This window comes from Amblyomma mixtum, chromosome 1 (assembly GCF_055824585.1).
Source record: "Amblyomma mixtum isolate Tamu chromosome 1, ASM5582458v1, whole genome shotgun sequence".
Taxonomy (NCBI): Eukaryota; Metazoa; Arthropoda; class Arachnida; order Ixodida; family Ixodidae; genus Amblyomma; species Amblyomma mixtum.
The window spans coordinates 162205455-162233369 of record NC_143012.1 but is presented as its reverse complement, the minus strand read 5'-3'; the positions used below and the strand labels follow the sequence as shown (position 1 = coordinate 162233369).

Sequence of the window (27915 nt, the reverse complement as noted above, 5' to 3'; positions counted from 1 at the left end):
TGCGGTAGCCTTTGTATAATGTGAAGGACATTGAAGTTCATCACAGTAAAATACGCCAGTTTTCAAGCTGCTGCTGTTCATGAGATCAAATTAGTCCCTCCCATAAAATCGGCCCTCAATTCCCGCTGTTGCCGCTTCGCCATTACAACTTCTGCTCTTTGACTCCCGTTTGTCTCTTCATTTATATTTTTCAAAGATGCATGAAGAGTTCATATCCCTTCCCCAAAAAACACAAAACCTCCTCAAAATATCCCAAAAATAACCCATCGGGACATTTGGAATCTCCCCAGGAGGTGCTCAATTTTCCCGAACACATCCAAAAACGTCCTCACAACTAGCGATGTCCAAAAAGTTGTGCGTCCCATGGAAAGCCCCAAAAGGTTAATGCTCGATTTCTCGGCTCTGGTTCAATAAAATTATTCCTCCTTTTTCATGCAGCCTGCAGGCATCCAAGCGCACATATTTGCCAAATTTCAGGCGCATACTTACTTTACAGGTGATGTAATTCACCTGTCCACTTGTGTGAATGCGTGCTGGCTCGGCCGTTCAGCACTGTGAAATGTCCTAGCATTTTACGCACAAAGGAAATATTAATTCAAAAGTCACTCCATCTTGCCCATATAAGAACAAATAGCAGCACCGCACAGAAGTCATTTCAGTTTACTAGCCGTATTCTTAGCACGACTTGTCAAGGGCGTCCGCAGAACTTTTTCCAGGGGGGGGGGGGGGGGGGGGGTGCACCTGAAGTCCGGAGATGGGGGCGGCGGTAGGTTAGCACCAAAAAGAAACTAGTGCATAAATAATATCCGTAATTCCAGGGAGGGGGGGGGCGACCGCCCCCCCTTGCCCCCCCCCCCTTCCGGACGCCCATGCGACTTGTAGCCTATTGTTCATACCGGCGACAGCATTATACACCACCACAATCGAAATGCAAGTCAAAGAAAAACAATACAGACGAATTGAAAGTCCGTGCTGAACAAAACTTCCGGTCAACGGCGCGAATTTGAATGAATACAAACAGCAGACGCAAACGTAGGCACCTTTTAATACACAATTTGTACATAGCACTAAGGCGCCATGCATATAATGATGACCACTTTTTTCTCCAGCCCCGAGAAATCTGCAAAATGAAGAAAGTAAAACAGAACATGGGCTGGAAGTTGATGTACCTTAAACAAGTATTTTAAGGGCTACAAAAGCAGATATGCACACGCAAAAGCAAACGTACGTAAAGAGCAACTTGGATGACAAAACAAAAGGCGAGATGAGCGTACGCTGCAGACACGCAGTTTCAGGGCATGAATTTTCTTCAAGTTGAAACCCCCCTCTCTCGGAACAAGCTTCAGCGACATGTTATCAAAATAGAAAAAAAATAGTTCTACCAGGCGAAAATAAAAAAAAAGTGCGAAAGGGCCCTGCAGTATGTTTAAATAAATAAATAAAATAAACCAACATACCTTGACAACTTTGCCTACGGAAACCCAGGGATGAAATAGGCTGCAACAGTTGAAACCATGAATTAAACGCAGCCTTCCGTCCTGCGCCTTCTCACAGCACAGCGAACGCTCAAACATACGCGTTACACCCTCGTAACGATCCTGGGAGTTTTATTTTCTTGTGACTAAGTGTGGGGATAAGACTGCTTGAAGCTAGGCGGGAGGGGGGACGTCTTGAGCCAGGTGCGGTGACGCGCTGCATCCATGGTGCGGCAGACCGCGCATGCGGCACAGTCCGGCGTGGGAGTCGAGATCAAGGCACGATTAATCCTATGCGGGAGAGTCAATATAACCACGCGAACACTGCACAACTATACCGCTGCGGCAGGACGGCTGCGCGGTGGCGAAGTAGGTAGAGCAGGCTAATCCATGGGCACTCGCAGAAAGAGAGTGGTGGGTCTCCGAAGGTCCTTCCCGCCTATGACCGTAGTTGAGGGCCACGCTTCCACCACCGACGCGCTGCAGTCGTCGGAGGCGCTGAGGAATGCAGGTGCGTATGAGGAGTCGTAGGGCTGTGAAGCTGCGCAAAGGACTTGCGATGCGCCGCCGCTGCATCAGTTCCAAAAGGAATGGTATGGGCACGCCGAGATGCGCGGGAAAACTGCCGTGAATCCGTAGCTACGAAGTCCACGACAGCCCAGTTGGTGTAGTGATAAGAGCAAGAACTGCCGCGCGCTGGGGCTTGTGCTCGAACGGCTGAGGCAGCGCGAATAACAGCGTGCAAAATGGCTTCCGTCCAGCGAGGAAGCGGGGCGAGCGACGGGAGGCCATTACTGCACTTCTGCTAGACAGCGGCGCAACTAGGAGCGCCGATAGCCGGAGATATGCCTGGAGGGGCCACCACACAATGTTGCAGTTGGACGGCAGCAGGGGAAACGCTAGAAGACGGGAAAGTTGGTGACCGCGGCGGCGCGATGAAAATGGAGACCGCCGTCACCTGCCTGCAGCATGGAGCAGACGGCCCACGTGCAAGAAACGCATGCGCCGAGAGAGATGCGGGACTAACCGCTTCCTTCGGCTGTTCGAATGAAACTGCCGTTTCATCTCTCAAAACGACGCGTGCAAGAGCAAAACCTCCTCTCGCCGCAGCTTGTGGCGCGAGGGAGAGAGAAAAGAACGCGAGCAGTCGATTTTTGTTTCTTGTTGAAAATCATTGGTCCCGAAAACGTTATGCCCAGTTACCTTTCTGGGACCAAAATCCATTAACTCGCTTTTGTTGCTGCTTAAAACTCCAGAAAAAAACGTTTCTAGACCTTTAGTGGGAGCACTGCCTTTTTGCTTGTGTTTCTATGTCTTGCCTCTATGGTCTCGAAACGTTTGAGAAACGTCGTACTGGGACTGGGACATTCCATCCTTTCTGGGCACACATGGGGAGGTCTTGTGCTTGTTGGGTCTTTCAATTTTAAATTGTTAGCTTGTTTTGAGAATGTTTGTATGGTCCATTGTGTTTCTTAAACATGAAGAGTTTAATGTTTATATTGAAACTGTGATGTTGTCGTCCAATGCTGTGTCCTTGCAAAGAGCTTTTTGGGAATCCGGAATAAACCGGTGTTTTTAGAAGCCTGGATTTGTCACTCGTCGGGCGAGATCGACCATGGCTCGCGGACCCGTTCTTTAGGAAGCGGGGCCTATAGCCTTTCAGCCTATCTAATCTTATACTAACGTCATCAGATACCACGTCAAACGTATTACATATACCAGGCCTGAGCGATCACGATATCTTGCACTTGACGTTCTATTCATCGCATGCACCATAGCCAAACGCTCCAAGACCGTTAACGACTATAACAAAGCTTATTTTTCTGGGCTCCTTTTTAGATATTTTCTTACCAGCTTATATCGAGCGCTCAGTAGAAAACTGGTGCATGTACCGAAATAACGTGTCTTAACTGGTTCATCGCCTTATTCCTCTTCGGCGTGTGTACTCCAATAGCCATGCTCCATGGTACAGTTATTTAAAACGATTATTCATTAAAACCTGTCCATTGGACAGCATACAAGACAGCTGCTTCAGCATATTAATGAGCACTGAAGTCTACTAAATCCACGTTCTTTAAAGTAACCCTCCTGAATATTCTGAAGACTATCCAAAACGCTTCTGGAACATAACAAAACCTGGAAACACGCACAAAAAAAAAATGTAGTTATTGCACCCACCGGCGAACCGGCTCCCGACCACCTCTGTGCTACTGTACTGAATGATACTTGCATTAAGTCGTTTCCTTCTTCATCCAAAGTTATCCAGCCATGGGTGTCCGGAATGGGGGCAAGGGGGGGGGGGGGCGGTTGCCCCCCCCCCCCCTGGAATTACGGATATTATTTATGCACTAGTACAACTACACAGCTTGATTATCACGCTTAGGTGACATTAAGTTATCGGATTTTGCTAATTGAGTTCAATTCTTTGTTCATTAATAAATTCTAATGTTTGTTCTCCAAGCCTAGCACTAATTTGCTGCTTCTAATCTTTGTTTCATGTGCGCAGTTTAGACCACAAATAGTTCCTGTTTGGTGCTAACCTACCTCCTCCCCCATACCCGGACATCCGGTGCACCCCCCTGGAAAAAGTTCTGCGGACGCCCTTGTATCCAGCATCCCGATCTCCAACTTTGCGATCATTTCGTGTTGGATCCCACCATGATCAACTTGCAAGGCATCATACCCATTATCAATCTGAAACTAACATCTTCCAGCGGAATTGATGGTATAAAGGGCAAATTTATACGGAATGCTATAGTTCTATCATCATGAAATGCATATTCGAACAATCTTAGCATCATATGGTGTACTGGCTGGAAGACTGTTGTGGTCATACCAGTACATAAAGCCGGAGATAAACAGAATCCATCTAACCATATGATCAATATATTTGAGATCAATAGCATGCAAGATAATGGTACATATATTTTCACGTCTGTTAATTTTCTGGAAGATAACAATTTCTGCTAAAGTTTTTCTCTTGTGACGTTCAACTACTTTCCTTCACTTACGACTTGCACTTCTATCCGCTTTTTCATCTGACTGCATATTTCTTGACTTTGAAAAGCATTCGATAAAGTTAATGACTGACTTCTATTGCATAAACTAAGTGTGCTGAACATTGACACTGCAGTTCTTAACTGGATCCGCGGATTTCATCATCATCATCATCCTTCCTTTTTCTCGTGTTGAATTTTTCAGCAGTAATAACGCTCATTCCTCTACTGTACCACTTGGTTCTGAGGTTCCTCAATGATCAGTACGCTATGTATTGCCGTTCCCCTCTGTAATGTACTCTGTACCCTGAGAGTAAAATAAATAAATAAATGTCTCTTGCCAAGGAGCATGCCCGGAGGAGGGGGGAGGGCAAATGGAAAAAGAGGGAACTGGGCCCCAGTCCGCCCCGGCAGATTGAAAACTCGGCGCCTATGGCTTGGGGACCAGTTAGAGACAACCTGAGAAGGTCTAAACATCCCGACGCGGGCATTCTGAGATCGTACTCAGGACGCGTCCTCGCGCTGCAGCTCCTTTGGAGGCTCGTGAGAATGTGCCACGCACGAGGAAATGGAAAGCGCGAATCAGCGGCATAAACAGTGTATCTATTGTGTGTGGTGTGTAGACATGAGGCGGACTGTAGAAGACAACAGAACATGTAGCTGTCGCTCGTCGACTGCTTCGGCCATGTTACTAGGGTCCCTAGAAATACTTGCAAGTATTTCTAGGGACCCTAATGTTACCGTCACTGTAGCCATGTCGACCGAGTGGGATCACCCCGGGGCACAGGCACAAGCCCTTGGATTCGCACTAGGACAGCCGGCAGGGAGCGATGCGGCTGACAGTGAGGTAAAGCGCGAAGGAGATGAAATCACCAAAGTCAAGGAGGTTAAAAATACAAAACGGCGCCTTATAATTTTAAAATATAGCATATGCAGGAGGTTTTTTTTGCGGTTAACAAGGCAGCAAAGACTCAACTCAACCGCAGCCGGTTGCATCCATAAACGGATGGCTCAAATCCAATTCAATCCAACGGCATCTGTTCGCTTTTTTCCCGCGCCTTCGTCTGTTTCGTCTGTGCGTTCGTGACAGCAATTCTCTAAAGTAAGTCTTCAGCGAGCTTAAGTCCTGTCTCGCTGTTGCCCTGCTTTTGTGAACTACATTCAAGTACGGCTTCACCGTCTATTATTTGTAATTGTCGTTACAGTGAGCGGCCACGTTAGCTGCTGGCTTTAGAAACTGCCACTGTTCGTCCGCAGCTTGCATCAACCACAACCTCCAGATATAAAGGGTGTCGTATTCACGTGGTGTTTGCCAGCGTTCTTTTTCTCCTTGAAGGTGGCGAATAATTTCGAAGTTTCTTTTTCTTTCAGTAGCTTTGCTTGTTAAGCTAGTAGATAAACAAAAGGGGCTGATAGTGCACTGACAGCGGCGGCGGTAACAGCCGGTACACATTGAACACGTCGGCAACTGACGCGCCTGTGTCGCACAATCTAAACAAAATATAACTCCTGTCGTTGCCCCAGAAACGCGAGACATTTTGATGCAGTCTGAGGACATGGAATGTGCTGCGCGCTCGTGTTGTGTTCCGACGTGTGCAGTTTATGTTAGGTTCGGTTTTGGTTTCGCATTTAGTTTTCGGACAAGGAGGTGACTGTGACAGGGCCCTTGTCTCGATGTAGCGAAATTTAAGCCCCGCCATCCTGGGGAATGGCCTGGACACCCTACGTTGCATTGCGCACGCTGAATGTGTGTCCGATAGTATGGTCAAATGTCTGTCTCCTTTTGTGTGTGTGTGTGTGTGTGTGTGGGAGCTGGGAGGGAAACTGGTCAGAATAACAAAGGAATGAATTAAGGTGTGTCCTCCAGTGTACAGTGATAAGTGCAAAAGGATGGCGTAATGAATGTATGTTGTAATAAAATTAAAATACAAAGTTAAGTAGTGGTAACTACTACGAAAAGTGACAAATTATTTGTGACAGCTATTGTGAATATAAAGCTTCAGCCATTCTTTTATCCTCACGATGTTTCCTAGCTGGGGTCACTTCCCCACATTCACAATAGCTGTCACAAATAATTTGTCACAGCTGTCACAAATGTGTTTTTTTTTTACTGACCTTCTGGTATGTCTCACTGAGGCGGAGTCAAAACCTCTAAGCTGGTTCATGATGAAGTTAGCGCCAAAAACGAGGACCAAAGTTGGAGAGAAGACTCAACAAAAGCGTTTGTGTTGTGTCTTCTCTCCAACTTGGGTCCTCGTTTTTGGCGCTAACTTCATCACAAATACGATTCAACTCGCCCAACTTTCACCTTACTCTGAACTGGCCCTTGGGGCGTTTCTTTCTTGGGCAGGGTGCGGCAGTGAGGAAGCCATGGCCCGCAGCCGGAAAGTCACCAAGCAGGTGAACATTGGGCCGCTGCTCGTGCGCACGGCCAATGAGTCGGCCGACCCCCTGCAGGCTGCCATCACTGAGCCAGCCGTCTACAGCCGGGATGACCTCAGGGTGTGTCCCTTTCTCATTCCTGATGTCGTTCCCTGCAGAACATGGCTCACTCGGTCTCTCGGTGTGCGCACAAGAGAGAGATGTGCCTTTGTGGAATGACCCAGACCTGAACTGCAGTTTTTTGCACGGGGTCAGATCCATCAGTCGTAGATGTCATGCGTTTCTATAACTCATGGAGTCGTACTGCTGTATCCACTACATTGAACCACAGACTGCGACATATTACTAGTGTTAAAATAGATACAGAGGAGAGAGAGCAGAATCAAAAGCACCAACTAGCCGAACTTTATTCTTTAATCACTACACTGAAGAGCTGGGGGAGCATGATGGTTTATGGTACATGGGGGTTTAACATCCCAATTCAACTCAGGCTTTGAGGGACGCCGTAGTGGAGGGCTCTGGAAATTTCGACCATGTCAGTGCATGTCAGTGCATTAACATGCACTGACATCGCACAGCACACAGGCCTCTAGAATTTTGCCATCATCGAAATTCAGCCGCCGCGGCCGGGATCGAACCCGCATCTTTCGGGTCAGCAGCCGAGAGCCGTAACCACTGAGCCACCGCGGCGGCTTAGGGGTAGCGTGAGGAGGCAGAGTGAAGAACCAGCTTTCTTTGCTTGTTACTGCAGGGGACTGGTGCTTTTGAAAGGAGAGGTGCAGTACAGGATGGAGTGGCAAGCAGTGGAACACAAGAATTAAATACATTCAGGATACATAAACAAAAAAGAATGTCATGGAATGACTTGTACCACGTTCACTATCATGCTTTGTGCAATTGATGCTCGCAGGGGTTCTTTGGCTGCTTTACTAACTACAATAACAATGCACCTGAACTGGCTTTTGCTTCACACTCAGCCATTATTTTTTTCTGCCGATACTGTTTTGCTCTGAGCGTGAATAAGCAGTTCATTCTGTACGTATAGTTTTGCCATCCCTGGAGCCTGGTGAGGCTAATTGGAGATCAGGGGGGACAGGCCTATTCCTGCAGTGGGTACCCATTGCCTGCTGGTGATGAACATTGATAAGTGCTTGCCTCTCCAGAGTGATTAGTGCAGAGAGACCAAAATACAGTGCTTAGAGTATCATGTGCACAGGGAGTACAAATTTACGAGGCAGGGTACATGTGTTATGCTAGTGCCAAGTATCATTTTAGTCCTCTTAATGCTTTGACACTTTCTTGTAATTCTTTGTACTGGCCCTGCTAGCTGTTAAGTTTCCTTTGATACTAACTGTTGAGGTAGTCGCAAAGTAGCACATTAGCAATGCACAGCACCTCTAAGCTCTGCCTCTTGAGTTGCAGTGCAACACTTTGCATGATCAACTGGTGCCGTGGGACAAAAATGTGACACTTGTTGCATTTAAATAGTTCTTGCCACTCTTTATAATGATGTTAAAGGCATTGACTGAGTATGCATTGGAAATGGAGTTGAGAATCTGTTATGGTTACATACAACACACCACAACAAAAATTCAGGGGGCACTGACTGTCTAAAGTGCATAGAGGACCACTTTGACTGCCTCTGTGGCACTGGTGACGCCACCACTGGATGACATCACACATAAGTAAGTACTAATTAGCAAGTGATGGAAATTTAATAATTAATGGCTAATTAATGATTAATGACTTAATAGTGATTAACTGCTAATTAATTATGCTTGAGCTTCGCCTTTAGGAGTGGAACTTTAGGAGTGGAAAAAGTCAGAGTGAAAGAAGAAGGAAAGAGGGGCCCTAGCCAAGAAAATGAAAATTGTATTTGAGGAAAGGAAATTAAGGAAATGAAAATTGTATTTGAGGAAAGAAAATTACGAGGTAACTGTCTCACATATCTGTCAAAAGCATGACACCTCTGCTGACAAGCTTCTGCTGACAGCCTTCTGTCGACAAGGATGAGTCATTAAAGGCTTTCGCCTTAAAAGGTGCACACATGTAAATGTGGCTTTATTGTCAGCCCGGTGGAACCCACAGAGGGGCCTCTTCTTGATAGCCTCCAGTTGACAACTTCTGCATGTCAGGTTCACTGCGGATTCTCAAAATTACGTGGAGGAAAAATAGTGATTGCTTCATCATGAGTAGAAGCAGGAATGTTGGTAAGTGGACACTTCATATTTGGCTTAGCTCTTGATGGGGAGAAAACGAGTTGATTCGTAGCCACATTCTGACAGTACAACTTTTTCTCAATAGAAGCCATCAAAAAATACTTTCGTAGTTGCCACGCAGGCCAAGTACCAGGGGTTCCTAAACTAGGTTTCACGGAACTCTTCGAGTCCTCGGAAGTGTTTTTTGGGTACCCTAAGCAGCTCATGCCATCCATGCCTCAAACCCCAACCTTTCCTTCGCCCACTTTATTTTGGGAAACAGTACTGTAATTGCTAATAGCAGACTGTTTCACTTTAAAGCCAGTCATTAATTGAATTTAGGCATATTTTGTATATCTGCATGTAGTTTTTGGATGCATGTCAGGCAAGATGGAACAGAAGCCTTTGGGCTTGCTAGAGGCTAAAAACATTCAGCACTCATGCTAATACCAGACGTTCAGTTGTATTAAATCTAATAAAGACGTGAAAAGTGCGCTGTAAGAGCAGTTTAATCTGCACACAGTGGAGAGTATACACGTTTGAGCTCATGATACCAGGAAAGCTATATATGGCGTGTGGCACTCCCACAGTGGATGAAGTGCTCCTTAGGGTGCTCACATGGACAGCGGTGCCTGTTTTCTCTCTGAGTAATTTTAAAAGACTCTGCGGGCTTCTTCAGTAAGATGTTTTCAAATTAAAAGTCTCGCTCACAGATGGTGCCTTTCACACTCATGAAAAGGGGGGATGTGCCCTCTTAAAGGAGCATGGACACTAAATTTTGGTCATGTATTTTTCTTCTTTGTTAATGATGCGCAACATGTCAGCATACATGGATCACCTCGTGGTATTCCCCTGCAACCACTGTATAATTTATAATTTATAATTGATTTTCTTCTCTTGAGCTGTTTCGGTTTTGACAGCCGAGTGATGACTGTGATGCCAGTGTTCATAATAGGTCACATAAGGCATGAAAAAACTACAATACAATTGCTGCTTCTTCATTCACTGTCATTCTGGTTATTGATGCAGGCTGGATTTAGCATTGTAGTGAATTAAAACGACTAAGCAGTGATTAAACCACAGTTTTCTCATGCCTTCAGCTATATTGAATGTTAACATCGCACCCATCGTTCGGCTGTTAAAACTGAAACAGCACGAAAGAAGAAATTCAATTGTATAGTGGCCACAGGCGAATACCATGCGGTGATTCATGTATGCTAATGCCTTGCTCATCATTCAAAGAAGAAAACACGCACCCAGAAATTTAGCATCTGTACTCATTTAATCTGTGCGAACTTCAAATCTTCGCCATCTGCCGTCAGGATCAGGTATAAAAGTCAGGCGTCACAAAGAGCACAGTAGCTTTCCATCCCCTGATGCGACCACCACTTGTCTGTAGTTTGTTTCGAAAGAAAGTAAAGTTAGAGATTGTTCTCTGCATGAGCTTCAGAGAGACTGTGACGAGGGGCAGTGACACACTGCTTCTGTCCTCATTTGTGTGCAAAGCAGGAATGCAAACAGAGCCCATGGTCAAACCTTTTGGTTCTAAAAATCAGTGCGCTGCAACTAAGCGAGCAATTTCGTCTTCCTTATGCCTCTGTCAGAAAGCTTTCTAACACCATTGCTCCACCTGACTATATCCATGCTGCGATAAATGTTCTGCACATGCCCATTTTCTCTTCTTGATTTCACTTAGGATATCAATAGCTTTGTTTTGTTCTTCTGATCAACCCTGCTCCTGTCCCTTGATGTTACCGTTATCATTTTTCTTCTTTCCATAGCTCGCTGTGTTGTCCTCAGTTTTGTTTGAAGCCTTTTCGTTTGCCTCCAGGTTTCGGCCCCATAGGTGAGCACTGTCAAGATACAGCTGCTTTGTACTGTCCTCTTTAGGGATAGTACTGGTAGACTGCCATTCCTGAGTCCCCCTTGCGGTCCAGATCTGCAGTTTCTGCCTGACCTAGATTCACGTACTCCTTTTCAAATTCCAATACTTCACTCTTCCCAGACTCTTGAATGTTGGCCTGAATTATCTTCTTGTTAATTTCGATGCTAGCCATTGTACGTGTCATGCTGAGGTCATCCCCAATGGTGCACTGCAGTAATTCCCCTGCGTTAGTTAGCAGGTCTGTTTCATAAGGCTTTAGGAGGTTACTGAAGCATCCTCTGTTAAATCTTATGCCTAGCTGCTCCCTACCTAGTCTGCTGACCACCATCTCTTATACACACACCCAGAATAGCAGCAGAGAAATTGTCACCTTGGCTGATGCCCGGCCCAATTGGCATTCCGTAGCTTTTCATGTGGTCGACTGTAGCCATCATGTGTCTCCTGTAGATAGTGTATTTTGTAGCATGTGTACGTATCCTTCCTCTGTGACCTCATTATGCAATGCCTGCATGAGTGCAGCTTCAAGTTTATCAAGTGCTTCCTCTTACTGTGTTCTCATGACAGTGAAGCTGTTTTTGTTGAAAACAGCATTTTTTTTTTTTTTCAGGGACGCTGCTGTTATGGAAAGCAGCTTTCTTTTTCTTTTTTAGCTTGAAAAGGTCAGAAAATGCATTACAGTTGTTGCCACCACACTGCCGTTCCTTTTCAGTGGTGATCACGAAGGACTTTTCGATCTTGACATCATGAATTTGAATCGAGGGTGGGAAAAAAGTTTTCTATTGTTAAATTCCTCTTTTGCTGCCAAGCAAATGAGGGAACCTATGAGGTGTATACTTAGGGGCTTTTTGTATTCTACATATTTCTCCATAATCTGACTGATGGCATGAATGTGCTCTATTGCTGAGTACCCTCTTTGAAACCCACCTTTTTCTTTGTTATTGACGTCCAGCATTGCTATGATTCTTTTCTGGTAAAGATGGCTATTTAAAATATACAAAGATCATAAGTGTACAGACGAGGGTCCCAAAGTCAAAGACTGTACCGGGACCCTCGATAGATCAACAATACAAGAAATAATTACAGCATAGTTAACGGGTAACTATAAAATATAGAAAATAACAGATCAATACTTCACCACGAAAACAGTCAAAAAGCACAATAACGCAGGTAATATGTATAAAGAGAGAATAACACATCAGCACTCCAACAAAAATGCCTTGAGCTTATTTTTGAATCCAGGCAAGGAAATTGGTGTTTTTAGAGTGGGTGTCAATGTATTCCAAAATGAAATTGCTTGAAAAGACGACGTCGATTTACCATAATTGGTATGGATTTTGGGGAGCAGAAAATTGTTTCTTGCTGCAAATCTGGTAGGGTTGTGATTGATCAGCACGATGGGGTCTACAAACTGAAAATGTAGGGTGCCATGTAATAACCTAAAGAACATGATTCCAAGTTGATACTGGAAAAGCTGGTGGACTGGTAAAATATTGTGCTGGTGCAATAATAAAGAACGAGCATTAGTAGAGAAAGGGCTGCGGGTAATAATGCGGATGGCCTGTTTTTGTAAGTGCTGCAGAGATGATAAATGGCAATAATAGGCATTTCCCCATGCTGTAATCCCATATGTGATGTGACTATGTATGTAGGCATAATAGTACAAAGATAGGAGTAGGTTGCATGGAAAATATGGACGCGCCTTAATTAGCGCTCTGATGCCAAACATTTTACCAATTAACTTGTTCAAAACTTGCCATCCGATTCGCCCCCAAACAAGTTGCCTGCTGTAGCATGTACTCCCCGCTAAGCAGGCCCATTGCAGATAACATGATCGACAAGGGATGAAAGCAACTGTATCACGCCTGCAGTGTTCCCCAAATGGCCACTCCAAGAAACACTGAATGGGGACAGGAAGTATGCCGCATCATTTTGATGTTAATAGCTCACCAAAGTAATCTAGGTGCAGTTAGTGACTTAGAAATTCTTTTTTATTGGATTGCGATAAGACTGGGCTTTGTGAAGAGATTGAGCATGGCTTCCAAGGTGTACACCTTTTCCTTCCTTATGAGGGTTGAAAGGGCAGACACTCCTTGAAAATTTTTGCTTTCAAAACTGTCAACAATGAACCTTGAGGAGGAGCCCTTGAATAGCAATGTGCTTTAATGTATTGTTGGCAGTGGGCAGTAACTGCTAATCAGTTGGTATAGTTTTCCAGGTCTTCGAAATTGTCTTCCTTGTGGATTAGTGGTATGCCGAGCATTGTTTGTGTCTCCGTGGGAGCATACGTGATGCAAGGACTCGGAAGACAGTCCTCGAAATGCTTTGATTATGTGTCCACTGATACCACAGGTGTGTTTTTAATTACATGTTTATGTTTACCCATCACATTTCATGTGCAGGAGCACTGGACAATCTGGTGCTCTCTCATTTTGTCTCATGGTGCCACTGTTTTCTTTGCATTTTCATTGCCTTGTGACCGTCCCACAAAATTATTTTTGCCACCCTCCATGGTGTTTGGTGTGCTTGTTTGGCTCTCAGACACCACTGGATGGAGGCATGATCTGCTTCTGCTGTACCCAGTGCACCTCTGTTCTGGTGCAACCACTGTTAACGACTGTTAACCACTGTTAACGCGAAGTGTGTACGGTGCAGGTGCGGGTGAGTTGTGTGCGTGCGGCAGCAGCCCCCGACGACCTGCGCGAGTGGGCATTCAACCTGGTGTCGCGCAACATGCGCACGCTCTACGAGGACAGTCAGTGGGGCTGGAGCGAGAACGCCAAGCGCAAGGAGCTGGGCCACCGCGACGCCTGGTACCTGGTTGCGCGCATGGAGGACGACAACGACGGCAACAGCTCGCCCGTCGGGTTCGTCCACTTTCGGTGAGTGGCTCTGCAGCTGGAATCGCATTGTGTGATGGAGACTAGTGGGATTTGCTGCTGACTTCCTGTGAGGTTTTGGTCATTTTGGCCACCAGATTACCATTTGTTTCTCAGGATCTCCCTTTATACCCCTGTCAAGCGCTCAAGTGAAGTGCACTTATGGGGAGTGCGCTTCGGCATCACGAGTGACACTTTGGGCTAGGCGGTGCTAAATGGGAAAGCAAAGTGCATTCGAAGTTGAAAAAAATGGCGACACGAAATGGAAGAAATTTTTGAAGAGGTCAACAAAAACGAAAAAAGAAAGCTTAAAATTTGACTGTTTGATGTGACAGCCAAATGAAACAAACTTGAACAGTTTCTAACAATGAAAAAAAATAATAGAAATACAAGAAAAGCCAAGACTAACCAAGACTATCGAGAATTTTGACAACAAACAAGATAGTGGCATGCAGCGAAGTTGTATCTGATCGCGTTTCTTTGTTGTGCTTTGCCTGTAGCTATAACAGAGAAATATTTTTAAAAGCAGTGTTATAGCAGCTACATAAACTTGTGAGTACTTTTCACGCACTGTACATATTGTGCCTTTGAAGTCGCTGCTGTCGAGGTTACGCACTCGGCCCTCAAAGTGTGTTCCGTGAACGCACTCCAACTTGAGTGCACTCTTCTGCAAGTGACACTCCACTTGCGACGTTTAGATTGTACAAAGTGTACTTATAGCGAGTGACACTCTCTGTAAGTGCACTTAACTTACTCCTTTTGGCAGGGGTATTATTACCTTGGCTCTGCTGGCAAGTTGTGGAGCATGGGTAGGCTGGCAAGGTATGTGCAGTGGGTGCAGTAATAATTGGCCCACTGCGCATCAGTGTGTTTGGTTGTTCATCTTTCTTTTTTTCTTTTTGCTGGCCCGCCACGATGACGTACTAGCTTTGGCTACTGAGCCAAAGGTCACGGGTTGAAATCCAGGCCACCAGCAAGGTGCGTTTTGATGCAGATGAAATGCAGAAATGCCCGTGTGCACAGTGTGGTGTCAGTGCTTGGCAAAGAATTGCAGGTTGTCGAAATTAATCCGGAGTCCTCCTCTGTGACGCTCCTCACAGCCTGCATGCAGTGATGTTAAGCTCTGCATAGCATATCTTTCCGGCCGCGGCAGTTGAATTTCTTTGGAGGAGAAATTCGAGGCACGTGTACTGTGCGATGTCGGTGCACGTTAAAGAACCCCAGGTGGTCGAAATTATCCGGAGCCCTCCACTACGGCGTCTCTCATAGCCTCAGTCGCTTTGGGACGTTAAACCCCATAAACCAAACCAAACCTTTTTTGGTGATGTGCTCGTATCTATGCCTCCTTCGCCAGCTAACGAGAGAAGAAATTTTTGTTTGTTTGTGCAACAGCAGAGACACAAAACATGGCAGGAAGCTGGAAGGAGCACATGAATTTACGTGGAAGAGTGTTTAAAGGTTCTGTTGAATATGAGTATGACTACGTGTGGGCAGAGTACTGATGCCGTTGTTTGAATGCATTGAAAATTGCTGCAAAACCTGCTTGCACCTACCTGACGGGTCTCAGTCGAGAGTTGGTGGAACTCATTCTTGCAGCCGTCATGTGGCAACAATCTGATGTGATTCACCATGGTTTGGTAGGCCAAGCTCTGAAGTAGTACTGTATTTGCTTGCGTAATTTGCGCACTTCTTTTTTTTCCTAAAATTAGGCTTCAAAAAGGGGGTGCGGAGGCTTCGTGAACACATCCTAAAAAATTTTACAGCGATCATAATGCGGAATTTTTGCAGTATATTGCTGTGTATATGTCAAGCCCCCAACTCTCGCTTTTGCTGGCAAAAAAAAAAAAAAGTTGATGCATACCCCCCCCCCCCCCCCCCCCCCCCCCCCTCAGTCAGAGGCATGATTCTGGTGCGACACGCTTCCGAGGTTACCACAAGTTTGCTCTCGCAGCCATTTGTACGGGAACGTGACCGCTGGTGCAAGAGGGCTTTTCCTTACCAGAACCAATTTAAAACGAATTACCGACTTTTTTTTTTTTTTAGAGGCCCGTGTACTGTGCGATGTCAGTGCACGTTAAAGAACCCCAGGTGGTCGAAATTTCCGGAGCCCTCCACTACGGCGTCTCTCATAGCCTTAGTCGCTTTGGGACGTTAAACCCCATAAAACCAAACCAAACCAAACCTTTTTTTTTTTTTACACCACACACTCACCTTTTGCAGCCGTGCATGACGACACGGCTGCTCCGATCTTCTAAAGCCTGCCCTGCATGTACCCTCCTGCATGTTGGTGTGCTTGGTAGCAGGGAGCGCAAAATGTGCGAGTAAAAGTATCTTTTAAAATTTTTTTTGCAAAATCCGGCTGCAAAGTTGGGGTGCGCAAATTATGCGAGTAAATACAATATTCAGTGCCTTCTCTGTGTAATTTAGCGCATCAGCTAGCCTGTTTGAAGTTGAACCTGGAGTGGAAGTGTAGCGATTTGATGCCCCACTAAGTTGCCCACTGGAAACACTTTGTGGCCTACAGCTGCTTTCATTGTCAGAATAGAGAGGCACTTTGTTGTCTGGCTGTGCTTTTATTATGCTCGTGATTTAAAGCTGCCTTGCTATATCTTTGCCGCGTCAATGCTCTTGGCGTGTTTGTTGAGGATCAGGTGTAGCTTATTGCCACAAGGCACCATTCTTGGACAGTCAGGTCAGGTGTACAAGTGTGCAGCAAATTTCTGTGGTTCCCCTGCTGGAAGCACTAATTGGCAACAATATGTAGGAAGGTTCGTTAGCCTTTCATTGCTTGATCACAACGTTATGTGAGATTTAGAGACAGAGGTGACATCCCAAGCTAGAGCCATGTGTATGCATCTATTGTGCTTGCAGTGTACCACCATCGTTGTGTCTTGTCTGGTGATTACTGCTAAGCAGTTCAGTTCTGACCAGCCTGACGGACTCCTCTCCCTCTGTTGCAGCTTCGACATGGACGGGGGCGTGTCGGTGCTCTACTGCTACGAGCTGCAGCTGGAGTCTCGTGTGCAGCGGCGGGGCCTGGGCTCGCACCTCATGCGGCAGCTGGATGTGCTGGCTGCCCACTTCCGCATGTGCAAGACCGTGCTCACCGTCTTCAAGAGCAACACTGGCGCACTGGCCTTCTACCAGAAGGCACTCGGCTACCGCATCGACGAGACCAGCCCGGCGGGTGACGCGGCCGACTACGTCATCCTCAGCCGACGCACGGGGGTGCCTTCCAAGCGCTGACCGTGCGCATCTTCCTGTGCACCCATTGTTTTGTTTGTTTCGTATCATCAGCATCATCACCCTGTCCGTGGGAGACAGGAGCCATTTCTCTCCTGCCTGCGTCGACATCTGTTAATGGATGCAACTGATTGTGTTCGTGAGGTTCTGCCTGTGCTTCTTCTTGCCTGTGCGCATGATAGCCTTAGTCGCTTATGCACCATTAAACCCAACACAATCTTCTTAGGGCGCCGTCTCCTACCAATAATCACTGGACAATCTGCATCAAAGCTTCGCAATGTAGACACGCTTCCCGGTTGAGTGAAGAACGATGTGTGTATGCATTTCCATTTCTGTGCCTGTAACAGCACGCCCAAAAAAAGTTCGGTGGCAGCTCCTGTTTTCCCATAAAGCCCTTGGATTCAGTGCTGGTCTAGCTGAACTGCTTGGTGATACGCGCATTCACCTCTCCAGTCCTCGCCAAACATTTTCTGCATGTCAGGTCTCCAATACGGGTGTATTTTATTCCATTTGCATGACATCTGTGGCCACGGTCATTGTGTGGCCAAAAATGTGTCTGCCTTCCAACATTGTGCACAAGACTGAGAAGTCCGTTGTGAATCTATAGACTCTTATTTTGCTACTCTCTGTCATTCTTTTGTTTAGCTGCTGCACCTAGTGGTTTGAGAGGCATGGGGCCATTGCCTCTGGGTACCCATTGGTTTTCCATTAGCTGTCAGCTTTTCCCTGGCTTGGTGCTTGTCTTCTGTGGGATGAATTGCTTGCAAATGGGTCAAATTCTTTTGAAGTTCAATAACACGTTAGCTGTGGCCCCTTTTTTTGGCCAACTGCCCTTGCACCACTTTAAGGGACCGACCACTGGTCAAAACATGTCACGAGATTATGGCGGAAATTGTGCCTCATATTTTAAGAATTCAGCACTGCAATATTGAAGAAACAAGGATTTATAATTTTAATTTTGGCATTGGAAATTGCATAAATACCATCTTGCGTGAAACCCGCCGTTAGCGGTGTATCCCACAGCGTGACCACATTTCGGTAAAGTATTCCTGATTTGTTTTCTGTGCACAGTGCTTTTTCGTTCAGGAGTGTTTGTCGTGTTTTATTATAGATTACGCTCTGAAGTGCGCCCTTCGATTCTCGGTACACAGGAAGCCAACCCACACAGGACGGTACCTACATTTCGATTCGAACCATCCCATCCCGCACAAAGCATCTGCCGTTACATCATTACTGAAGAGAGCAGACTCCATATGTTCCTCACGTGAAGAAAAAAGGAAGGAGAAGAACCGAGTCATTTATGACCTCCAAAAGAACGGCTACCCAAGCTCATTCATCCGGCGCATTATCAGGAAACAAGAAAGGCAAAACAAAATCCGATCTATTATTTCCTCAGGCGCATGCCAGAAGCGAAAACGTGTTTGCATCCCCTACGTGAGAGGCGTGAGCGAGACGCTGGCTCGCATTCTCGGAAAAGGAGGGGTGCTGGCAACGCACAAACCGACCAGCACTATCGGTCGCCTTCTCCCCCGCCCAAAAAACCGGCAACCCAGAGAAAAGGCCCAGGGCGTCGTGTACAAAATTCCGTGTTCCGTCTGCCCGGCGTCGTACATAGGGGAAACGAAGAACTTCGCGGAAAGGATGAGCCAACACAAAGCAGACGTCCGTCACATGAATCGTCAACGCAGCGCCGTGGCCGAGCACTGTGAAGGGTGTGACCACCCAATTGACTTCGACAGCACCATTGTATTGGAAATGGAAGCTAACCCACGGAGGAGGCTTCTACTCGAGTCGTGGCACATTCAGCAAACACGAGAGAATGTTAATCGTTCCCTGGGGACGCTCCCCTCATCTTACGTCCATGGGCTGCGGCCATTGACCTGGAGGTCCTCCACGCAGAGGCTTAAGAAGCCAAGCTGCGCTCGCCCGTAGTCACACCGTGAAGAAGGGGCCGAGCCGGTCCCGAAACGTCGTTTTTCCTGTATTTTACTTGGTTGGCGTCACTTACCTTCTCCTAACATTATATTTCCCAACCAGACAGACTTCTATCGAATGTTTTCTTTTGAACATTCCCTTTGCATCATCGATCATGTGCTTTTAGCGTTTCTCACTAGATGGCGCCACAGCCCACTAAAACTTTCATCGAGGAGGAGTTACATCACTTTGTCGCAACAGCTTTGGGTGTGAAAACTTAAATGGGCGTTACTTTGTTCTAAAAATTTCTGCTAGGTGAGATTTACTCATACCAGTTTTTGGTAAAGCACTTTCTCCGACGTACAAACATCATCGCATTTGCTGATCATGATTTCCAGCATTGGGATACATAGAAATGGTCACATGCACTGATTGAAAAATTCTCTGTAAAAATCTTCTACAGCGTTTCCAACAAAACCAATGCAGAACCACGCACCTTAGACAGCAAGCTTTTGGTTGTGGTGAAAAAAATTGGGTGCTTAAAATTCAATGTTCGGTACCTTTAAAATGTAATTTTTTTTTCTGTATGCGCATTCTTCATAGACCTGCCTCCCTTTCCATTGCATTTGTATCGAATGACACAAAGCAGTTGCCACATTGGGGTGACATACTGCGCGTACACCATGATGTGTTTTTAAGTGATGTTTTCCTTACAATTTATGATTGCAGGTGTCTCTGTTGAACATTGGCATGAAATAAAACTATTTCTTTAATGCTGTTGCACATGTAATGTACATACACTCAGAGTATATGTGTTTGTTTTTCACAGTCAGACAGCACTCAGCTAGTCACACATGTTCTCTTTTTGTGGTGTGGTGTGGCTACTTACCTTGACAAGTACTCACTGCTGGGTGTTGCGAAAAGTGACGTACATACCTGCATTGTTTTTTTCCTCTCAGGAGAGATGTTGCTTTAGTGTCTGCCCTTTTTGCAGATACAAATGAAAGACTAAAAATTGGAAATTGGTTCTTTTGGGAACGGAAATGGCACACTATCTGTTTCACATTTTCAGTGGACACCTGAACCACGCCGTAAGGAAAGGGATAAAGGAGGGAGGGAGAGAACGAAGGAAGAAAGAAGTGCCATGGTGGAGGTCTCCAGAATAATTTCGACCACCAGGAGATCTTTCACGTGCATGCACTGACATCGCACAGCACATGGGCACCTTGTGTGTTCCGCCTCCATCGAAACGCGGCCGCTGCGATTGGGTTCGAACCCGGGCACTCCGGCTCAGTAGCTGCGTGCTCTAACTATTGAGCCACTGCGGCGGGTATCTGAAAAACTTATAGGTGGAATTTTGCAAGTGGGACCACTTAAAGTGGGTCATTGGACAGGGACGACTTGGTAAAGTGGGACCACTTGACAAATTCCTGAATTTAGTGACAGAGAGAATTGGATAAACAATGCTGAATGCTCAGCAGTTTGCTCGAATGTGCCAAGGCCTTCACAGAGAGCTAAAACGAATGACGCCAATGCAAGAGCGGGGGCTAGTTGGTGCTTCATTCTGATCAATTCGCGCTACAAGGAACATACACACGGAAACACACACGAAGCGCATTATGCGCTTCGTCCGTGTGTGTTTCCGTGTGTATGTTCCTTGTAGCGCGAATTGATCAGAATGACGCCAAGCACCGAGCTTATCAATAGAGTGCCAACTTGGGGCTGTTGGTGCTTGATATACTAAGCAGTCAGTGATGGGATGCGTGCCACTTTTCATTTATTCTTCCTGTCATCTTGCTGTTTCACTGTTGGTGTTGCAGGCATAGGGTGCACAAGCAAGCACTGTGGTGTCATGAATAGCATTGGCACTGGTAATAGGTTGAAGTTGTTTTGTAAAACTGGAACCTGGAGTGCAAGCTGAGGGATGCAATCGTTGGTTCACACTATGTCCGCTGCTTATGCTCATTCTGTAAGCTGTATAACAAGCAAACACAGCTGAGCAACAGATTCCTTGGGGGTGTCAGTTGACATGCCACACTCAACAGTTGCATGAAGGCAAAAGGATCATTGAGCTGCTTTGAATTAGGCTATCAATAATGAAGTGAACAATACTTTCACTAATGTCTTGTAACTCTCAAAACAAGGCTCTGGCTTCTGTAGGGGCCCTGCCAGCATATGGCATACGGCCAAACAAGTTCACACGCCAGCACATCGTGTTCTCAACAGTGTTGTACCACCGAGTCGGCTCATCACACTCATCTGGGTTCCTGCGCATTGCGGACACCCGGGGAATACGGCTGCACACAATCACGCCCGAGGACTCGTCAACCGGGCGGTGGACGGCCTCCCCTCGTTCGGCAGTGCTAAGGAGCGCATGATGACGTACCATGAAGGCACGCTTCACTACCGGGGTTCCCGACTAGTTTACTCCCCTCCCCATAAATCGCTAAATAAGGCCGAGCAAGTCGTTTGACGACGGATTCAGACGGACACTTTTCCGAACCCTTACCTGTATTCCCTCATGCACCCAGGGGACTATCATCCGTCCTGCAAATTATGCCAACACCCTAAGGCGGATGTTCATCACATACTTAGGGCTTGCCCCAATACTCCAACTCCCCCTTTTCTGAGACTCGACGACCAGGAGAGATGGGAGGCCGTGCTGCACAGCTCACAGCCGGAGCTTCAGCTCCGGATGGTGACCTGGGCCACAGAGGTCGCCAGGGCTCCTGGCCACCTAGCGCGACCGCGAGGGCCCACCTGTTCCTGCAACCCCCTTATCCTTATCCCCACCCTCACTGGCTTCCTTTCAAGGGTTGCTTAATAAAAGTTTTTTCCTCCTCCTCCTCCTCCTGCCCTCATGCGGCACTGACATGCTAGCCAAATCTTACATACAGGGAGCCCATTTGCCCTGTTTTCATAACACTATTACATGATAACATGTGCGCCGCACTTACTTTATTAGTTAACGTCTTCCAGGATTACCTTGCAACCAACTTGCCTGCTACTGAGCTCACTCTGGACAGGAAGTGTGGGTGTAGTAGGATACTACTTAAAAAGACTGTTAGCACTGGGCCATGGTTCAAGTCGCCTGTATTACTCCATTGGCAAATTGCAACAATAAATGAAATAAGCTTTTTAATGTTTCACTAAACATGCCAGGTGTCAAAATTCTAGATTTTATAATTTTTTCTTGTGGTTAGCTTCTTGTTTACATATGAAAATTTACCAACAGTCTACTTTTTTTTTTGTCGTGGAGGAATTCTGTGCGGCACTCCTGAATGTAGGCAAAGTGTCAGTGCTGACTTAGGATGTACATACCCAACTATAGTGCAGTGGTAGCAGGCTTCTTGTAGATGTAGTTTCAGGTTTTGTAGCAGGTGTTTCTGCTTTTGCAGCAGGAAAGGGTTGCATTTTGTTGCAAAATTTCATATCTTGCTAACTGTAAAACATGGTAGGTGGCAGAATTCTTGCTTTTGGAGCAGATAACTGTTCCAATGTTCATTATAGTCTTGCTAAAACCCAAAGGCCTCAAATCAAATGCTGGGTTTATGGTGCTATTGTTTGCTTTAATAAGACCCAAAATGAAGAACTGGGAAGCTATATGTTGCTGACCAAAATGTATTTTTTATTTTTGATGAAAAAATATGAAGTGATGTGACGAAACTACACAAGCTGCAAAAATTGATCTATACTCAAGACTCAAACCTGTAGACTTCCTTCTTTCTTTAAAATGATCATAGCTCAGACAATGCAACTGCAAACAGTGCCACTGCTCGAATGGAGCAGCACACAGATGGCAAACTAGCAAAACTTGTCAAGAAAGCGGCAAAGGGCAGCACTTGGGCCACAGCGCGAGTGGGACCATGCCTATTAGTCACCTGGATACAAGTGCTGGCATGGAATTCCGCCCTGAATGTGGCATCTTGGGCAGATATTACAGCCAGTGAGTTGGCTCTGCTGCACGGGCCTTTAATGCTGCTGCATTTCAATGAAAATCAGATGTAGTGTCATGACCTTGGCAGCCAATTCACCTTCTCAGCGCACCAAGAACGTTTGACAGGTTTGAGTATCTAGCTTTGGCGTTTGGTTAAAATTTTGAATACAAATTTTTGTGCCTCCCTATATGGTTCACAAGATGTTCACAAGAGGCGGCCATATATGAAGGCACTCTAGCGCAATTTCAGAAAAGCACCGGCCAGCTTCATTTCCAGAAACGTTCTAAGTGCATAACCATTGCATGACGTTCCGTGGGCTTGCGGGCAGCGTGAATTTTGCTGCGGCTGATGATAAAGACACAAAAACTAAACTACGTCGCGGGGCAGGCATGGCTACCGCGATCCGCTTATTCTTGTCCCATATGACTTGAGAGCGGCAGATTCTAGGTTCCAATGGACAAATACCGCGTAGGGCGAAAACAGTCGCCGCGCGCTGCAGAGCACGCAGAGCTCAGCTTAATTTGCACAAGCGTCAAACGAGCGCATGCACCATCAGCATGGACTGCAAATAGTTCTATGATGTTCATGCTGAAATTCCACGCCACGACTGTGTTGAAAACGGCAGTAAACTTTTTGTTGGTGAAGATTTCTATCACATGTCAAGTAGGAGAGTGCTCAGAGCGATGTCATTTTCTGAAGAAAAAAAAAAGAGAGAGATAAGAAAATAACTAGTTCTCCATGGCATGCAAGAAACATGGTTTTCTGTCACTCGGCTGCGGGCAGTATAGACGCTGCATATAAATTGGTCTCATAGAGAGGAAACTTCAAATCAGTTGTGTCTTGTCAAAAAGGCCCTTAGAAAATAATGCCCTTGTCTTGGCAGCAGTGTGTGTTGGTGTGCTAACTGTGCTATCTTCTTGCAGGATGTTCTGTATTGTTGCATTTAGCAGTGGGGACGGAGTCGCTGCCGTTCCCAAACTCTGGGTGCAGAATGGCGAAACTTTTTGGCCACCATACAGAAATCCATCTCGTTGCCGGAATGCAATAAAAAACTCTGAGCAGCCTGGGGACGACTGGACGACACATAAATGCCGAATCTTGGGCGAGGCCAGTAAGTCTTTTTTTTTAATTTTTGTGTCACAAAGTGTTGTGATTATAGCGCACTGTTGGAGGTTCGGGTTGTGGCCAGAGTAGAAAACCTTTGACCGAAAATGGCAAAATATTCAGATACCTCCTTGATACATTGACTCTCATCAGTAATCATATGTTGGCTATTATCTGGCTTGAGATTCATGTTATGGTGATACTATTGTTATGCTCGTATTTCAAATTATTACTGTTGCTAGGTGGTTGTAAACATTGGTTTCAAAAGTTTACTTGCTATTTTCATACAGTTCTCCTTTGGCTGCGTCATTAAATTTTTCTATATCGAATTCTTTGCTTGCAGCAACATATGCTGAGGCAAAACGAAGGGAAAAAAAAGCAGAAGAGGTCTCAGATTTGACCACCGATGAAGAACGACGAATGAAGAGGCCGAGAAAGCCTACAAAGAAGGCACTTTACGGAAGTATGATTCCAGTTTTCCTGTTGAAATGGTCACACATTTTGTATTAATCATGCATATTCCAAAAACTTAGCTGCTAATTTGTAAATATTTCTTCACCAAGCCACTTTAATGCTGAAGTCATTGCATTGAAACAATTTTTAACTATGCAGCGTCGGATGAAGACAGCTTTGAAGCACCAAAGAAAAAAAGAAAAGAAAGGGCTGTTTCCGGGGGAAGTGAGGACAGCGAGGAAAGCTGCGAAGATTGTCGCCCACCATCTGCAGTTCCTGCAAAGCCACTCCAGCAGCTACCATTTGTTGGCCGTCCTGCGCCGAGGCCAGCGCAAGTACGTGCGAGCCCACTGCTACAAGCAGAAAGCGGAATCCAAGGTAAAAACTTCGTGCCTCTACCGGGCTAGTTGTAAGCAGCATTTTATTGTGCTGTGTGGACTTAGCTTTATATAGATGTGCTCATTTTGGCACAAATAAAAGTTTGGCTAGTTTTGAAATTCTGGCCAGCAGTCTATTTGTGCTGTGGTATGTTTTTTTTTCTTCTAATTCCTTGCTTTTGCTCATTCTAGAGCTTCTAAAGAACCTTGCACAAACGGTGGCAAAGGTAGATGAAAAAATTGATGTTCTGACAGAAAAGGTCAACAGAATAGCACATGCTCGGGAAAGTGCAGTGGATCCTCCAGCAAAAGTAGATGAGGTCCTTCAGTATTTGCCTCTTAAAAATGCAGAAGGAGTGGCCAGTATGGAACGCATACTGGATGATGAAGAGAACAAAAGAACCTTGGCAAGTGCATTTTTATCTCATGCCAGTTCTGCTAGTTGGCTTTTTTTTTCCACATTGCAGAGCTATACTATTATTTTCAATTGCTGTCACTTGTGAGAAAAGCAATTTACTCATTGTGGTGATCTAATAGTTGTATGGCTTAGCTGCAAAGCCCAAATGCAGAATAAAATCCCTAGCTGCCATAGCCTCATTCGGAGGAGCAAAAAAATGCTGTGCAATGTTAGCGTGCAGTGAAGTATCCAAGATCTTTTAAATAATCAAGATCTGTACTACGATTCTTTCAGCCTGTGCTCTGCTTTGGGCCATTAAAACAGCTCATAAAAATGCGTAATGCTAGCATTTTGGAGTATATACTTGTGAGTCAAGGACTTATTATTAGCTATTGATGCATTATTCACTAGGGACCCAATTTTAGTTGCGTTTAGCTCAATATCTAAAAGTTTCTTGCATTTTTTTCTGTTTAGATTTCGCACCTTGCCCTAATTGGAGGTTCATGCCAGAAGGACATAGTGCGCCAAATAATGAAGCGCTGCATCAACGACGGGTTGGCCAAGGAATATTGCCTGACTGGCCGAAAGGGCAAGAAGCAATTTGCAAACCTAAACATCATGAGCGTAATCATGGGTGTGTACCAATTTTCTTTTCACTGCAGAGAAAATTCATTTTTTCAGGAATCTTTATTTGTCATTTTAATTCACCACGGAAAAAAAGACTGTCAGTTTGCATGTCACAATATCGATCAAGTCAAGGGCAAGCAGCCTTGTATATATTATTTTGGAGTGATGGATCCATACTCAAGTAGGTTACTTTAGATACCAATTTGAAAGTGGATTTTCTGAGTCATATAGTAGAATGAGGTGCACAGTTCAACGTATGCATGTTCAGAGTTCATAGAAGGTGTAAGGGGGGGGGGGGGGTTGATATATTTGTAGCAAATATCCGTTTCTAGGTTTACTGCTGTAAGTCAGTGATATTGGTTTGTTTTTGCAGTGGCCCTGCGGCGGTCTTGCCCGTTGGGCAAAGAAGTCGACTTCAGGCGTGATATTGGCGACCATTTTCGTCATGCGCCAGCACGCTGCAAGAAACGGCAAGTCTATTATACTTGTGTAGGGAATCTGGACTACCATATAGTCAGCTCGTGTGTCGAGCTGTGCAAAAACTGTTCACTTGTCACAGCCACTTAGCTTTTCCAGCGTGAAGCACGTCATATGGGACAGCAGAGGCAAAACCTATGCGAAATGCAAGTAAAAATTAAGGTTACAGTGTAAAGCTGTCAGTGTTGCATGAGTGGCAATTTTGATGGTTTTAAAAGCAGAAATTCAGAAGGGGTTAGTCTTCTTGGTTTCCGCATTATCTCTCTAATAAATATTGGCGCATTTCATACACAATTCTGACCCTGCAAATTATTTAGATATCTGATTACTTTGTAAGTACTCTCTTGAACTTTGGCTGAATAACGGTAATTTTTGTGTTTTTGTTCTTTTAATCCAGTGACTCCAGCGGAGTGGATGACCCAGCGATGTCCAATCTCATTCACAGAATGGATGACGATGTATGATGCAAAATAAATGATATAAAGGGCTCTCACATGTGCACCTGGTGTAAATTTTGCACTGTAGTGCCTGTCATTCAATGTGACAGGTGAGCAGTGCTGGAGTAATTTTATTGTAGACCACAATTACTGTGTAACCACCTTTTTGTGTGTGTCTCGACTACGTATAAGCTCATATACATTAGCCACTTCTGGAAGGCAGCAGGGACACGTACAATTTATCAGCACTTGCCGCACCTTCCCTAGTATGAATGGATGGTGCTGGTTATATAGTTTTTACCCATATGTTCCTCAAGGAGCTAGTGCATGCATTGCATCGGATTACATTCTACTAACGTTCAGGCAACGTAACTTTTAGCATGATTTGTCAGTATAACGTCATAATAACATCACGTCAACGTCCCCTGAATGCAGCATAAACGTTATTCTGCGACGTTATCTGGTGATCAAAAATAGTGACATTAGCAACAATCGGGCAACGTTACTCTCCGACATTTGTGACCATTCAGATAACGTTCAAGCAACATTTTGCGTTACCTGGGCAGGCACCCGTTTGCCTTCTTCGCGCTTTCAAGGCCAGTAGTCGAGCGTGTCGTGACATAGCGAGGTGACATGCCGTGTGGTGCGCTGCACTTCGATTTCCGATCCGTGAGAGCGGGTCGACCACGCCAGCAGTCAACGTCCATATACCACGTACGACGCGTCAACGCTTTTATTGATGCGAGAGCATTAACTGGCTCCTTGAAAATCCCGCCGTCATCAGAAACCCGTGGCCCAACCACGGCACCCAAATGACGTCATCACCGCTCCCCACCGACACATACTTCTAGACCCAGCTAGGGAGCCAGTTATATATACACGGTGTCCCAGCTCCCTGTGTCCCTCCCTTCCATTGTCTGCGCCATTTCCTCTCCTGAAAAACCAATTTTATTTTAGTGTAAACCTTCCCGCTAGTTTCGAGAAGAGGAAAGGCGCATGACTGTCTCAATTATTAGTAGGTGGACGCCACCGCCTACTCACAGCGCGGTTGAGGTGTCTGACCCAGTGATCGAATTGTGCCCGCGGTCGACTTTCGATGGAGGCGAAATTCTAGAGGCCCGTGTACTGTGCGATGA

The 27915-nt window shown here is 45.7% G+C and overlaps 2 protein-coding genes across 4 annotated transcripts; both read left to right on the top strand.

The window, feature by feature from the left end:
* Positions 1 to 5299: 5299 nt before the first annotated feature.
* Positions 5300 to 19749, top strand: Naa40 (N-alpha-acetyltransferase 40). Of its 2 annotated transcripts, none has more exons than XM_089558950.1 (4): positions 5300 to 5318; positions 6822 to 6973; positions 13589 to 13815; positions 16773 to 19749. In XM_089558950.1, the coding sequence occupies exons 2-4, from the start codon at positions 6842 to 6844 to the stop codon at positions 17056 to 17058; spliced, it is 645 nt and encodes a 214-aa protein (XP_089415076.1). In that variant the 5' UTR covers positions 5300 to 5318; positions 6822 to 6841; the 3' UTR covers positions 17059 to 19749. The 2 variants fall into 2 exon arrangements, with proteins under 2 accessions (XP_089415076.1, XP_089415071.1); XM_089558945.1 differs by lacking the exon at positions 5300 to 5318 and adding an exon at positions 5509 to 5573.
* Positions 19750 to 21934: 2185 nt separating this feature from the next.
* LOC149369573 (uncharacterized) lies at positions 21935 to 26835 on the top strand. Of its 2 annotated transcripts, XM_089558937.1 has the most exons (7): positions 21935 to 24018; positions 24355 to 24474; positions 24624 to 24842; positions 25034 to 25248; positions 25713 to 25872; positions 26239 to 26335; positions 26740 to 26835. In XM_089558937.1, exons 1-7 carry the CDS (start codon positions 23832 to 23834, stop codon positions 26804 to 26806), a joined length of 1065 nt encoding a protein of 354 aa, XP_089415063.1. In that variant the 5' UTR covers positions 21935 to 23831; the 3' UTR covers positions 26807 to 26835. The 2 variants fall into 2 exon arrangements, with proteins under 2 accessions (XP_089415063.1, XP_089415055.1); XM_089558929.1 differs by lacking the exons at positions 26239 to 26335; positions 26740 to 26835 and having other exon boundaries at positions 25713 to 26143.
* The last annotated feature ends 1080 nt before the right edge of the window (positions 26836 to 27915 follow it).

Coding starts and splice junctions, on each gene's coding strand:
- Naa40 (XM_089558950.1), top strand. CDS start 6,842: ATGGCCCGCAGCCGGAAAGTCACCAAGCAGGTGAACATTGGGCCGCTG. Junction 6,974..13,588: donor ACAGCCGGGATGACCTCAGG/GTGTGTCCCTTT, acceptor TGTACGGTGCAG/GTGCGGGTGAGTTGTGTGCG. Junction 13,816..16,772: donor GTCGGGTTCGTCCACTTTCG/GTGAGTGGCTCT, acceptor CCTCTGTTGCAG/CTTCGACATGGACGGGGGCG.
- LOC149369573 (XM_089558929.1), top strand. CDS start 23,832: ATGTTCTGTATTGTTGCATTTAGCAGTGGGGACGGAGTCGCTGCCGTT. Junction 24,475..24,623: donor AAAGAAGGCACTTTACGGAA/GTATGATTCCAG, acceptor TTAACTATGCAG/CGTCGGATGAAGACAGCTTT. Junction 25,249..25,712: donor AAGAGAACAAAAGAACCTTG/GCAAGTGCATTT, acceptor TTTTCTGTTTAG/ATTTCGCACCTTGCCCTAAT.